At 44.2% G+C, this 15238-nt stretch overlaps 1 protein-coding gene across 1 annotated transcript in view; it reads left to right on the top strand.

The window, feature by feature from the left end:
* Positions 1-14516, top strand: part of LOC102727246 (thrombospondin type-1 domain-containing protein 4) — a 32186-nt gene extending 17670 nt beyond the window's left edge. The window contains exons 6-7 of the mRNA XM_081831333.1: positions 3685-3829; positions 8117-14516. Coding sequence (XP_081687459.1) covers positions 3685-3829; positions 8117-8259 — 288 coding nt within the window. The 3' untranslated portion in view covers positions 8260-14516. The remainder of the gene's footprint in view (positions 1-3684; positions 3830-8116) is intronic.
* The last annotated feature ends 722 nt before the right edge of the window (positions 14517-15238 follow it).

A 15238-nucleotide genomic window follows, 5' to 3' on the forward strand; every position in this document is an offset into this window, starting at 1 on the left:
TCACTGAAGGAATTTCTGTCAGGCCTCAGGAACCTCTGTGTGTGTGTGTGTACTTTTTTCCTCATCCTGTAGACATTTGTAGATGATGAGATTGATCCTATTTTTCTCTTTGAATTGGCCGCTTGGAAACTCAGAACCAAAATTGTGGTCCATCTCTAAGAGAGAGTTTATCAGACCTCACAGAGTGGATTTTGTATGTTAATGTGCCCCAGCTTTTCTCTCTCTTTCCTACTTTTATCTTCTTTTTTGCTCCAGTCTTCTCACCTTTTTTTCCTTAAATCTTGTAAACCATTAAGTATTTCTTAAGACCTCTCAAATCCTTTCTGTGAGGAGGGAGGGTAGTGTGTAAATGAAGAGACAGAGAGAGAAAGAGTTAATACAGAAGTTGATAATTAAGGAACAAAATGGGAAAGGATGAAAATAGGGATAAAAACAATTTTTTTTTCAAAAACCTTCCTAAGACAGAAAACTGCCTAAGGCATCATTGCTGGTGACCATGCCTTAGACACATGAGGGGTTGGCGGAGGTTCGTTCTGCCTTTTGTCACTGAAGATCATCAAGCAGAGCCTGTAGGGGAAGCCAGAGTAGAGGCCAGAGCCTTTCTCAGAATCATGCAAAGGTGATAAAAGGGATTTTGCTTATGAAATATATGTATAAAAGCTGAGAATTCTGTTTCCCAATAGTGTATGTCTACTCCAGTGATAATAGGCTTTGGGCACGGGTAAACCACACCTCAGAGGCAAATGGGAACAAAGCAGGTGTTGAGTTTGAAAGGTGTTTTGTCGACATCTGGGAAATGGAATTCAATTGTTTTGATATTGGCCACGGCCTTTGAGAATGCAAGAACAGATCACTGTGTTATTTTGCCCTTTGGTTTGGAAGGTCTAGAAGGGCCAAGTTCATCAGGCTAAGTCAGAGGAGATGACCTCCCAAAACACCTGGCTGGAAACAACCCAGATGTGCCTCCACAGGCCAGTAGATAAACAAATAGCAGTACATCCTGAACCACAGAAGAGTACTCAGCAACAAGAACAAACGAGCCGACATGGTTGAACTTCAGATGCACTTTGCTAAGTGAAAGAAAGACCCCAAGAGCTACATATTGTATGATTCCTTTTATATATTCTGAAAAAGACACAACCACAGGGACAGAGACCGCATCAGTGATTGCCAGAGGATGGGGTGGGATGAGTCTTGCTACAGAAGGGCAGGGCAAGAGGATCTGCTGTGTTTGATGAAACTCTTGGATCTTATTTGCAGCAGGAAATACACGACTCTATGAATTTGTCAACACTCACAGAACTGTGTGCCACCACAAAAAGTGACTTTTTCTGTGTGTAAATTCAAAACAAGTAAACTGAAACAAATATGAAATAAATGGTTATGATAACAGCAAAGACAGTGAAGGAAGAGAGATATCTTTGAATATGCCTTGTTTTATAAATTTGAGTAAACTGATATTTAGACAATCCTAAAACAAAATTAGATTTGAACAAAGGAATCCCCAAAAATGGAAAATATAATGAAACAATTCAACCTAAATATGTATCCAGTTGGCAGCATCAGCACTATTGCAGGTGGCTTTAAAACAGTAATTTGGGGCGCCTGGCTGGCTCAGTTGGTTAGGCATCCGACTCTTGATCTCAGTTCAGGTCTTAGTCTCAGGGTCGTGAGTTCAATCCCCATGCTGAGCTCCACACCCAGTGGAAAACAAACAAAAACAGCAATTTGACTGTCTATCCTTGGAGACCAAGAGAATTAGAAAATGTTGACACTGTTTGCAATGATCGTATTTTTAGTGAGAGTGTTGTACCGTAATCTGAGATAGTTGAGTGGATAGTGAGTGCTAAAGTAAACAAGTAATTTACCTTACGATAACATGTGTGATACCGTATGTGACAATATGGTAGTAGCTTTCTGTCTTTCCCAGGATCCTTGGGAAACAAGATTCTCAACTCAGGAGAGTGAAGATACACGTGAGATGGAAGAGGTTTAAGTGAAAATCCTGTTTTCCCAAATTTGAATCAGAAACATCAGTATGAACTCACAAAATATCTTAAAAAAAAGTTCTTTCCCAGTTTTACCCATTTACCCATTGAAAGAGCCTAGAAACAATGGCCAACCCGGTAGCAAAAGGCGTGCCTGTCAGCCAAAGTGTGGTTTCAGAATACCACTCTCCACCAAAAGCAACCAGGAATTCTTAGAGAACAGCTGATTCCAGGTTTGGGACTGTATACGTACAAATTAGATTAGAATATCTTTTTATCCCATGTGGCAAGGAAGTTCTCAAAGAAAATTGAGTTCATGCCCGAAGGACTCAAGAACCAAGTTTTGAGGGCTCAGACTAGCCACTGAGGAGACATCAGTGACCATCAGTAAAGATATTAATTGCCATAGATTGAATGAAATACATCATATGTATTTAAACCCATCCATTTATAATAAGTGTATAATAATAAAAAAAAAAACTAATTGGAGGATCCACCATTAGGGAAACCATCTCATTATTCTGAAGACTGATACATAAAGGAAAGTAATCAAGCATTTACCCCGTCTTTCCTAAACAAGCTGTACCACTGGGTGTACCAAAGAGCAAATCTAGGTAGGCATGGGGCAGGGATTATTTTCGTTTCCTAGCTAATAAAAGAAGAAGAGATGATAGAGTTTTACCACCGTTCTTCAACCACAGTGGATTAATAGATCTGGACATGGCACATCCGTGGCTGCTGACGTCCCCAGACAGAGACAACCACACACATCCAGTGAAGCAGTCTCACCACAAAAACAAACAAACCTGCACCCGTTAGGGCCTCTTCTATACCCAACTTCCAATTTACAGGAAATGCAGAGGACAGAGAAAGATGTTAAACTGTACGATGCAGATGCAGTCCGCAAAATCCTGACTATGGGAATCTCTACAGGACAAATGACTCCTTTCCTCTAGATACTAAAGTACAATGGGGAAAAAAGGCAATGGGGGCGAACCTGTGGATTAAAAAGAGTCCTAGGAGTGCCTGGGTGGCTCAGTCAGTTAAGTGGCTGCCTTCGGCTCTGGTTGTGATCCCAGGGTCCTGGGGATCGAGCCTCACGTCGGGCTCCCTGCTCAGCAGGAAGCCTGCTTCTCCCTCTGCCTGCCACTTCTCCTGGTTGTGCTCTCTCTCTCTGTCTGTCAAATAAATAAATAAAATATTAAAAAAAAAAAAAAAAAGAGTCCTAAAAGGCCTGTCGGTCAACTGCAATGTGCGGGCCTGTTGTGGATCCTGATTCAAAAAGAAAAAAAAAAAAAGGTATTAAAAACTTGAGATTCACCAGAGAAGTGGAAATGGGAACTCTGAATATATTTTTGAAGATAAGGACATGTTGTTAATTTCTAGGTGTAATAATACAATTGTGGTAACTTTTTAAGAGTTTTGTCTTTTAGAGCTACAAACTGAAATATTATAGAAGAACTGATGTGATGTCTAGATTTGCCTCAAAATAGAAGTGGAGTAGACATGGGTGGGGTACAGATGGGACACAGTTGGCCGTGAGTTGATCGTTGTTGATGCTGGTTGATGCATGGGAGTTTGTTTTAGTATTTAGTCTCCTTTCGAAGATGTTTGAAATTTTCCAGTATCTGCCCTTCCAGTGTGCTGAGCTAATGGACGGCCAAAAACCTACCCCTCTCTTTTTGTCACCATGCAGTGTTCCAAGAGCTGCCAGGGCGGCTTCCGGGTCCGCGAAGTGCGCTGCCTGTCAGATGACATGACCCTAAGCAATCTCTGTGACCCTCAGTTGAAACCAGAAGAGAAAGAATCTTGTAACCCTCAGGACTGTGTCCCTGAAGTTGGTAAGTAGGAATTCCTATCTCAGAGAGAAAACAAACCCTTCTTAAACCCCAGCAAGTTCCCTCGTATGAAAATGCCAAGCCCACAGTTGTGGGGCTCAGGGGGTCAAAACACTTTCAGTATGATAAGTTTCATAGTTTAAGATGACTGTCCATAGCTTGGGTGGTGATCCAAGCCACCCTCCAAACTTAAAGGCAAATTGACTAAAATGGTAATGATTTCAGAGATTTGGTTCCATTATCTTTAAGGTCGAAGGAGTGAGATTTCAACTTTTAATTGTAGGTGCAAAACAGTGGAAGGAAGAAAATTAATGAGAAAGGTCTAAGTCTATTTAGAAAAAAGCGGTTAATAATTAAAAATAAGAAAACCTTGATATAGAACATAATAAGAAATGTGAATGGATAGAGAGACTAACTACTCCTGAATGGGAACACTCAGTACTGTAAAGAGGGGTCGCCTGGCTGGCTCAGTCTGTGGAGCATGAGATTCTTGATCTTGAGGTCATGATTTCAAGCCCCACTTTGGGTATAGAGATTACTTAAAAAATAAAATCTTTTTAAAAAAATCTGTAAAGAGGATAAAAGAAGGTTCATGAGGTTCAACATATAATATCCTCAAGTATATTGCCTTATCATGTACTTGAACACATTATAAAACACAGAAATTAAAACTATATGCTGAGTCAGGAAGAGACAGGGTTATGGGTGTTATAATACAGAATTCCGATACGAGGGAAGTGAAGTATGATAAAGGCCTAATTTTTTTTAAGACTTTGTTTATTTATTTGAGAGAGAGCGAGAGCAAGAGAGAGCACATGAGCAGGCAGGAGTGGAAGAGGGACAGAAAAGCAGGCTCCCCGCTGAGCAGGGAGCCCGATGCCGGGCTCAATCCCAGGACCCTGGGATCATGACCTGAGCTGAAGGCAGACGCTTAACTGACTGAGCCACCTAGGCACCCAATAAAGACCTAATGTTAAGGAAGTGGGGAGAGGAGAGACTTGCATTGCATTCAGATAATCAAAGATCCATTTGAAAAAAACAAAGCAAAACATTTTACATCTTGCTTTATGCCATATATACATAAATGCCTAAAGGATTAGAGACCTTTGCATAGAAAACACAATGTAAAAATACCAGAAAAGATAGATATTCTTGGGGTTGGTTAAGCCTTCATAAGCTAGACACAAAACTCAGAGGCCTTATTGCTGAATGTAAAAACATAACATAATAAATTAAAAACTTTCTCCTGTTAAGGACATTGTAATAGTCAAGGTTCTCTAGAGAGCCAGAACCAATAGGATAGATGGGTGGATGGATGAGTAGATAGATAGATAGATAATAGATAGATGATAGATACATAGATAGATAATAGATAGATGATGATAGATGATAGATAATAGATAGATGATAGATAGATAGATGATAGATAGATAGATAGATAATAGATAGATGATGATAGATGATAGATAGATAGATAGATAGATAGATAGATAGATAGATAGATAGATGATAGATAGAAAAAAATTCATTATGACGAGCTGGTTCACGTGAACGTAGAAGCGGAGAAGTCCCACAACCTACCAGTCACAAGCTGGAGACTCAAGAAAGCTGCTGGTGTAATTCAATCTGAGTCTTGAAGGCCTGAGAACCAGGGGAGCTGATGGTATAAATTCTGGCCCAAGGGCAGGAGAAGATGACATGAAATGTCCAGCTCAAGCAGTGAGGCAGGAAAGGGACAAATTCCTCCTTCCTCTGTTTGATGTTCTATTCAGGCCCTCAGTGAGTGAGTCCCATCTCCCCTGGGGAGGGCCACCTGCTTTACTGGGCCCATCAATTAAAATGCTGACCCCATCCAGAAACACCCTCCCAGACACACCCAGAAATCATGTTTCATCTGGGTTCCCCAACACCCGTACATTTGATACATAAAATTAGCCATCACAGACATCGTAACCCAAGTTGGAAGAGAAGAAGAAAGGAAAAGAGAGGGACAATGAGCAACAATTGTGTGAAAAATGTGAAACATACCTTATTGGAATGTGATACAACCAATATAAGAAGAAAATGTCCAGCCGCGAGCCAGGAGGAAGAAATAGTGAGAGAAGTAGTACAAGCTCCTGCTTGTAACTGAGCGTAATCTTTTCAGAGAACTTTGGCAATATCGCTCAATATGTAAAGTATGTGATATCTTTGACCCAGTAACTCCACTTCTAGAAATGTATACTGAAGATAGGCTCCTGGGTGGCGCAGTCGTTAAGCGTCTGCCTTCGGCTCAGGTCGTGATCCCAGGGTCCTGGGACCGAGCCCCGCATCGGGCTCCCTGCTCGGCGGGAAGCCTGCTTCCCTCTCCCACTCCCCCTGCTTGTGTTTCCTCTCTCGCAGTCTCTGTCCCTGTGTCAAATAAATTTAAGAAATGATAAAGATAGACTCTCAAAATTGTACAGATATACATATACACGAAGAATAAGGCTCAGTAAATTGTGTAGAATAAATAAATGAAGGAATTGTAGAATTTCTTGTAACTCATAAAAATTAGAAGCAATTATATTTCTACCAGTAGAAGGAAATGGTTAATTATGTTACTGTACACAGGATAGAATTGACATCTTCAAAAGAATGTGGTAAAACTGTATGTTATGATACATAAATGTATTCAATATATTTGTAATATCAAAAAGCAAGCAGCTAAAATTATGTCAGTTATTTTCCAAGTTAATCTATAAATTCAAGCAATGTTAATCAAAATCTAGACAGAGCTTTTCATAGAAAATCAGACAGACTGTGTCTAAAGTTTACAGCAGAGACCCAATAATAGCCAAGGTAATTTTGGAGGAAGGATGTTGGGAACAATGTTGGGAAATGTACCTTACCATGTATGAAGACATACTGCACAAGGATAGACAAACAAATGGAACAGAATAGAGTGCCCAAAAATAAATCTGAGCATGTTATGGTGCATGATACATGATCAAGGTTAACAGTATGAATCTGGGGAGGAAACATGAACATTCAGTGCATGGTGATGAGACGATTGTTTATCCATATAGGAAAAAAACAAATTGAATTCCTACTTGTCACCACACACATACACATCAATTCCAGGTGAATTATAAATGTGAGGAGAAATTTTTTTAACTCTTAGAAGAGAATATGGGGAAATATATATATATCAGTGTAGGGAAGGATTTTGTAAGTGAGAAACACAAATACCAAACCACAAATGAAAATATTATAACATCTGTTAGATTAAAAATACTGTCTTTTTAACAAATAACACTGCAGCAAAGTGATGAGAAAAGCCACAGGCGTGGAGAAGATATTTGTAACACATCTAATGAATAAAGGATCAGGATCCATTGTATGTCAAGAATTTCCATGACTCATTTGTTTTAAGTTAACTAAATTAGCAAGTGGTCAAAAGATAGGAAAAGCAATTCATAGAAAAGGAAACTCAAATGGCAAATAAACATACAGATGATCTGTTCAACCTCCTTTGGGGGTAAGGTCACATCCACCAGATGAGCAAAAAAATAAAACACGCAGCATAAGCAAAAGAAAGCAAAAGCATTCTGCACAACTGACAAAAGGATAAATTGTTGCACCCACTTGGGAGAGCAATCTGATGAGAGCCAGTAGATTTGCAGATACCTTCTGACCCAGCAAGACCCAGAGAGAGCATGTGTAACCGCTGTTTAAAGGGGCAAAGTTTGCAGTCGTAAAAAATTGAAAACTGTCAGTAGAAAATGGATCAATAGGTTGTAGAATGTACGATGGAACACTACTCAGTAATGAAAATGAACTCCCTCGAGCATTCGTTAAACATGAACGAATCACACAAAGTCAACGTTGAGCAAGTTGCCAAGGAATATATACAATCTGCATCATTTCTTTTTTTTTTTTTTTTTGAAGCTGAAATGCCACATAGTGATTAGGGTACCAGCATTTACAGTTCAAGTATAAAGACAGGATTGGGGATACTAAACACCACGTGTGGGGCTTGATTCCTCAGGAGTGAGGAGAAAGGGGGAGGTGGTCACGGAGTGAACTCTGGGAATTGTGTATGTCGGTGAGCAGCGAGACCACAGTCCACTGAATTATATTCTCTATACCTAACTCTGTTACCATGTTTAAAAGAAAAGAAGAAGAACGGAAGCTCTTGGCCCACCCTACACCTCCCGTAGGTATTAAAGCAGGATCAGGATGGAAAGCCCTGTCTCGCGCCCTTTCTCCTCCCGCTGGTCCCGCCTGGCTCTGTGCTCAGAGAGTCTTTTCTGTTCTCTGTTGCTGCAGATGAAAACTGCAAGGACAGGTACTACAATTGCAACGTGGTGGTGCAGGCGCGACTCTGCGTCTACAATTACTACAAGACCGCCTGCTGCGCGTCCTGCACTCGCGGGGCCAGCAGGCACGCGGGCTTCCTGGGCAGCAGATAACACCCCCGCGCCGCAGCAGGAGGGCAGGTCCGGGAGGCGGGGAGCAGGGGGGCTGGCGGGCCGCTGCTCCGCCGGGGGCTCCCCCCTTCCCCCCTCCCCCCGTGCTGCCAGCCGGCGTAGTCACCACCCCCACCTTCGGGAAAGCGTCCCCGTGGTGCCCCGGAGCCAAGCCACGTTGTCCTTTAGCATCGCCATAAACCGATGATCCCTCCTTGGGAGCCCTGGCGCCTGGTGAGGTGCTCTCTGAAAGCCAAGCGGTGGGGGAGGGGGGTGCTCGTAGCTCTCCGTCAGCTCCCGTGCTAGCACTTTCTAAGTCAGCGAGTCGGGCCCTCGTGCGCGGCTGCCTTGTCCATGGTGCTTCTGGCCTTTTCAATATCGGGGTCCCTCGGAGAGTCGGAAGAGGTGGCTCCCACCCCAGAGCCCCACTAAGCCTTGCTGAGACACCTGCTTCCCACTGTTGTCTCAGCCGGTGGTGCCTATTTGCATACACTCAAAGACATGAGGCTTTTTCCTGCCTCGTGACACAAATATCTCCTGTCAAAGAGTGCTTGATTATTTCGCAGGTGTATTCACAGATACTAGATCAGTAGCGGCGCACAAAGTCCGGGAATGGGAGCCAGGGACTGAATCATTATCCCCATTTTACTGACAAGGCAACTGAGACTCAACTTAAGGTATATTCACCTGTTCGGTGGCAGGGTTGAGTCCGACCACACAGCTCGCCTGCCTGGAAGCCTTAGGTCTACAAGATGCAGCTTCATTTCAGACGAAGCGACTGAGAAATTTCCCGCTCAGCAATCAAAGCCCAGCTCTAGAAGTCTTTCCTCTGGCCAGAGGTCAAGTCAGCATCCGCGGCACTCAGTTGTTTCCCACATCTCTTTCTGTTTATCTCTTCCCCGACAAGGTCCCAGATCCTGGTTACAGGACTCTGTGCAGGTTTTGTTAAACCCCATCCTTAATGGAATTACCCCTGACACAAGGAAGCCACTGGGGTAGGAAGGTGATGCCTGAAATTCTGATTCCGTTCCCAAGGGGCTATGTGCCCCCCAGGGAACTGCACACCGGGAGCTCTCCAGCCATGGTGCCTCTCGAGTCTGTGCCCTGGGCTCTCCCACGTCCGTAGCCACCTACCCTGGGCTGGTCACCACACCTCACCCGGTGGAATGTCTAACCAACCGGTCTCAGCATAAAACCTGTGTTTATATTAGAAAGAGTCTTCCTTTGGTTTTTCCAGTATGATTTATGGATTTGTTTGTGATTTCTCATCCCTCCCTCCCACTACGACTCACAACCTATATCCCACCATCCCAGACTCGAGCACTAAGATCTGCATTCATGCCACTAGCCAGGGAGAGAGGGAGAGGGGCCATGGGCTCCTTCAGTGACAGCCACAGCGGCTGGGTCGTCCCCAGTGCCCTTCACCTAACTCTGCATTTCCAGAGGCCTCAGGCTGCAAGGGGGGTGCAGTGCGTATTGAAAGGTAAACGATCTGAAAAGTCAATTAAAATGAAAGAATATGTGTGTGTGTGTGTGTGTACACGCACACACATATATATACAGACAGTTGACCCCTGAGCAATGTGGGGGTTCAGGGTGCCAACCACCCCCTGCAGAGTTGAAAATCCATGTATAACTTTTGACTCCCCAAAAAGGTCCTAACAGCCTGCTATTGACTGGAAGCCTTACCAAGGACATAATCAATCAACACATATTTTTATATATCATATGCATTATATACTGTATTCTTACAATAAAGTAAGCTAGAGAAAAGAAAATGTCATTAAGAAAATCACAAGGAAAAGAAAATACATTTACAGTGCTGTAGGGTATTTATCAGAAAAAAAAAAATCTCTGTATAAGTGGACCCATGCAGTTCAAACCCATGTCGTTCAACCTGATGATCACTTGAAGCTTTTGGAAGGAGTAGCTCCAGCCCGATCTGACACACTGTGTTCGGTCCTCGCTACCCTTGGGCTTTCAGAAATTCTATCTGGCCTTTCCATGGGTGTTCTTGAAGCCGGAGAGCTAGGTTCTTGTCTCACGGAGTCGAAGAATGAATCTCTCAGACAAAGGGGAGTGAGTAAAGCGATAGAGTTCTATTAAGCAAGGATACAGATAAAGCTCTCGGGAGTGAGAGGGGTCCCGCCAGGGTTGTCAACGTGGGCCTCCACTGACGGTCTTTTATTTAAAACTGACCAGGGAGCTTGTGGCCTTATCATTCTTGAGACGTCTTGGTTTGCGTAAGGGCTTACTGATAACATCTTTAATGGCTTACTTCTTGTTTAGGGTCTGGTTATTCTTCGTTGGTCACAGGTGACTGTCATAAAAAAAGAGCCCCCACCCCCACCCCGGACACCCAGGGCAGGGTGGTCTGGTGTGTTCCCTTATCTCTGGTTTCCTTACACCTCTGCATTTTGGGGATTTCTGTGAGCCTGATCCCGTAGCCCCCTACCTATCTCTCCCTACCTAGCCCCTCCTGTCCCTTACTCGTTCTTCTCTTCTTGGAGAGCCCAGCCACCGTTCTGCAAAAGTACAACCATCTCTCCTTCTTCGTACACAGGGTCACTTGTGCAATATGGCAGCCGGCAGAGACCCGCATTCCCATGCCCACCAAGCAAAAAAAAAGACCAGAGAAGCCAAACGGCTGGTTTCTGCCCTGTGCCCTCTCCCTCTCACCACCTACTTTTGCTTTTTGTCACAATAGAAGCGTTGCCACATTTGAAGGATTCCTTGGAGGAAGCTTTCTTTACGTGCTAGAGGGGGGACGAAGATCAGTGGGTGGGAGAGCAGAGAAACACAAATTTCAGCTCACACTGAGGGAAAACCTTCAAGCCATCCAGCCTGCCCAGTAGAGGTCTGGGCCACCCTTCCTGGGTGATGCTCTGTCCTAAAGGGGGTTTCTTCATCAAGCAGGAGGTGAACATCCTAGGTCCTTCTAACTCGGGATTCTCATGACTGGCTGGCTCAATACTGGCTTGGCCTCTTTGACATCTCTTTGGTGTCCTGTGGCCCCCAAATATTACCTAACAGTTGTTTAAAAAGGACAGGGATCTTCCCATGAGAATGGCCATCCTGCCAATGGCAGAACTGAATCAGAGCAAAAGGGCTAGTGCCGCGTCTTTAGTGGGGAAAAGTACCCAAACTAAGGGTCTTTTTTCTCTTCCAACAAACAGTTGAGCTGTTCTTGGAATCCATTCATCTCTGGAAAGGTTATAAATTACTAGGACAGGTGTTTTAATGACTTATTTGTCTTCAAAATCCAGTTTTTGCTAATTTCCTGGTTTCTTATGCCAACATCTAAATGCCTTTGTCCTTCACACAACACTTCTGAGAAGGTCCCTCAGTGTTTCCAGTGGTAAAGTTCCTGGAGAGGGTTGGAGGAAAGTTCACCTTCTGACAACTCTCTCCACAGGGATGCCTCTTTCTCCCTTCCTTGGCACCCCCTTATCTCACCCTTTCTTTGTCATGATCTGCCACCTCCTTCTCAACCCCCCTCCATGTTCCCTTAACAGGCCACTTGCAGAGTTGAAAGTTACATTTTAATGCTGTTTTTCTTTTTTCTGTGTCCTGGATTGCCTCATTGCCTGCTCTGGGTTTAAAAATTAGATGAACTGAAGGTGTTACCTGTTTTTTCACAGAAGTCAACAAAGCTCCAAACAGAAAGAGTTGGCTGTTCTACTTTCGCTTATTGGAAAAGGAAAGTGTGCCCCTTGCAGCCCAGGCAAAGGTCATTCAGTGCGCTCCAGCCTCCCACCCTCGCTGGGACTCGCATTTTCCCCCAGAGGAAAGGAGTAGCCTAAGACACAGTAAAGAAAGCTTGTAACCCTGGCCACTAGATGGAGCCGGGAGTCCTCTGAGTACATTAACGGTGCATCTGCAGGCAGAGAGAAATCCAGATAATACTAGTACCTTCTTAAACCTTCTTGGTTCTCTCTCGTGTTTAAGACAGCCATTTTAGAATTTGAATATTGATTTCCTAATGTAGAAGGCATAAATAGAAGTGGCAAAAAAGAAACATGGCTTTCCTTAAAACAGGCTGAAAAATCAAACCTGGAAGAACCTATGTCAGCCTGGCAGCTGGAGGCCAACATCTGACACTTACCATATAAAACGTCTTTACTGTGGCTCTGATGGGAAGTTGGACACCTTACTGATGAAACTAGTGGATGACATGAAAGTGGTGACAGTGACAGGTTCAGGATCCAAAGAGATCAGGGAGACTAGACCAAAACCTGGATCTTAGGAATTCACCAGGAAGCAACGTGCGTCTACCTTTGGAATTAAAACAAAAACAAAACTATACAAATACGGGGTGGAGGAGATACAAGAGTTTCGGTTGACTAAGCTCAATGTGAGTCAAGGAAGTGGGATGGAAGCACTCCCTCCAAACCGCACACAAACACACACATGTGCACACACACACAAAATGAGGCACTTAGACTACCTAAGGAGAAAACATTGGGGCGAGTCCTGCCACACTGTGGTTGTGAGTGCCAGAACCACACTTGAAGAGTATCGATGGTGTGTAGCATTCAGGTGAGCATGCCCAACCCTGAGGAGGGGTGCAGTCAGTTAGAAACGGTGGAGAGGACATCATGAGAACGTTTAGCCTGGAGAAGAAGAGGTGGGGGGCAGCACTCTGAGATGGCCTAGCACTATGAGAGCAACCCTAAGGCCAGGAGGTAAAAGCTACAGGGAGACAGACTTTAGCTCCTACAGAAGAACAGACTTTCCACAAGTGAGAGCCCCCCAAAGGTAGAGGGCTCTCCCATCACTGGAGGTCTCAGCAGAGGCCCAATGGCCATTTGACAGGGGTGCTGGAGAAGGGAGTCAAGCGCCTAGCTGGGGCAATATGACTTCTAAGGTCCTTCTGAGTCTAGGCTTTGGTGACTCTGTCAGTAGAACAGCTTTGAGTGATTTGCCTCGTCTGGGCTACTTCCCATTTCTGTGTCCGCCATTTTGATCCCAGTGTCGCACCCCTCACCGGAGCTGAATGTGGCCTCATATCTCAGAACCACTAGCAACTTGGTCAGAGCTGCCCTGTCGGGTCCTGCTTTTTAGATGAGTAACCCAACATCCCGATGGCTAGTCCCCTGACCAAGGTCACACACTTTAATGGGTAGTACCTTGACTAGACTAAGACCCTCTAAATACCTTCTTTCTTTCTCAACTCACTTGCTTTGCTGCACCTTCACTGGAGCAAAATCATTCTCTCCACCCCGAACCACCCCATACTCCTAGTTCTATTCGGTGGGTAACAGAGTTCCATTGATGTGCTGAAGAAAAGTGCCCAAGAGAGAGTGGAAACTTCCAGCCAAGTTTCTTGGCATCTTCCTTTGCCTCGGTGAGAGAAAAGCCGTTCTGTTACATAAACTAATTTCCAGCTCCTTGACCCCCCAGGTCAGTTTGACAGAAGGATATACTTTGTTATAAGTTATTATTTTGTTCTTTGTAAATACAAGATGTTTATAGGAAATGTGTATTCTGAACTTTATGGGCAGAATGAGTCACTACACCAAAATAGTTCTATTATTTAGAATATGTTAATTTTAAAGGGACCTAATAGGTATTTATTTACATATACAATCCACATTTGTGTAAAATCATTTGATCCTACTAACCCAGCTTCCTGCAAAGTTGCGACACAACGCCCTATCCTAAGTTCATAGTTACGATTTAGTATACTGACTAGCCAAATTCTTTGGGTTTCAAGATCGAATATAAATTACTCTGCTTTTCGACTCGTTCAGGGGCTCTTACTCCTGGCCTTGTACCTGAAACAGGTCTGTGTGCATCGCCACCTTTCCATCATAAATATTATGTTTGCTCATATAATCTGCCCTCTCGTCATCCCCAGTTGGAGAAGGAAATATAAGGGTCTTTCTCATCCCTTCTCTTTGTCTTGCCTCCGTCGTAGAATCACCAACACTGAGTTGCCCGGGAGGCGTGGTCAGAGCAGTGGGTGAGTCAGGGGCCGCTGTCAGGGGCTCTGCTGGGACTGCTGGGATGGGGGCTCTGGGTTGTCCTGTCACCTACACAGCGAGGAGCAAGGGACCCACTAAATACTCCACTGCCTCCATGTCACCCTTAGAGCGTTAAATTATTGTTTAAGCAGGTCGGGTGGGGGTAGAAGGTGAATTCTGTGAGTAAATGCAGTCTGTTTTCTCCTCAGCAAAAATGACAACTATTTTTGTGTATGACTAATTTATTTTTATGATTGTAAAAATACAATAAACTGGTTAAATGATCCGCTTTAACACGTCTGTGCTTTCTTGGCCCTTATTTCATTTCTACTCACGTTGCTTCAAACGGCCCCCTCTAAAAAGAACCTCTAAAAAGAACCTTTAGAGGTCCGTTGGCTTGTCAGACTGGTTCTGAGCGCTCTGCCCAACGTGGGGCCACTTGGAGAACGCAGAACACCTTCCCTACGAAGGACGTTAGCCTTTAGGCTGCTTTAGCTTTACCTGGTCCTCAATCTGGGCTGTATGTTAGAATCACCTGAGGAGCTTAAGATAAGCTGTTCAGGTGTGTGCACCACCCCCCAGGAATGCACTCTTACAGATATTTCCTTAAACCTCCCCAGGAGGCAGGAAAGTTGGGACCCACTGCACCCATTCATTGTGGCCCCAGTCTCTTCAACCGAATAAAACTTCTTCCAACTCCCCTTGGGCCGGTTTCACCTTGGTCTTGAGTTTAGCCAAGTGTTTGACAAAATCTTTCAGGCTCTCTTGGTGCCTAGTAAAGTGAGGCATGACTTAGGTCCTCGTGTCCACTGAAAGCCATCCTGCACTGGAGACAGTCTCGGGTGGAGTCTGTCCTTGACTCCGTCCCGCGCAGTGTTCCATCAGTAACTCTCAGAAACTCATTATTGTGCCTACAGTGGGCTTCCCGGCTCTCCCACCCACCTTCCCTGCCTGGAAAATCTCCACACAGTCTCGTTTGTTTTTGATTGTGGTAAAATTCCCTTAACCTAAAATTC

Source organism: Leptonychotes weddellii, chromosome 9 (genome assembly GCF_054177405.1).
Source record: "Leptonychotes weddellii isolate Sample4059 chromosome 9, ASM5417740v2, whole genome shotgun sequence".
In the NCBI taxonomy this organism is placed as follows: Eukaryota; Metazoa; Chordata; class Mammalia; order Carnivora; family Phocidae; genus Leptonychotes; species Leptonychotes weddellii.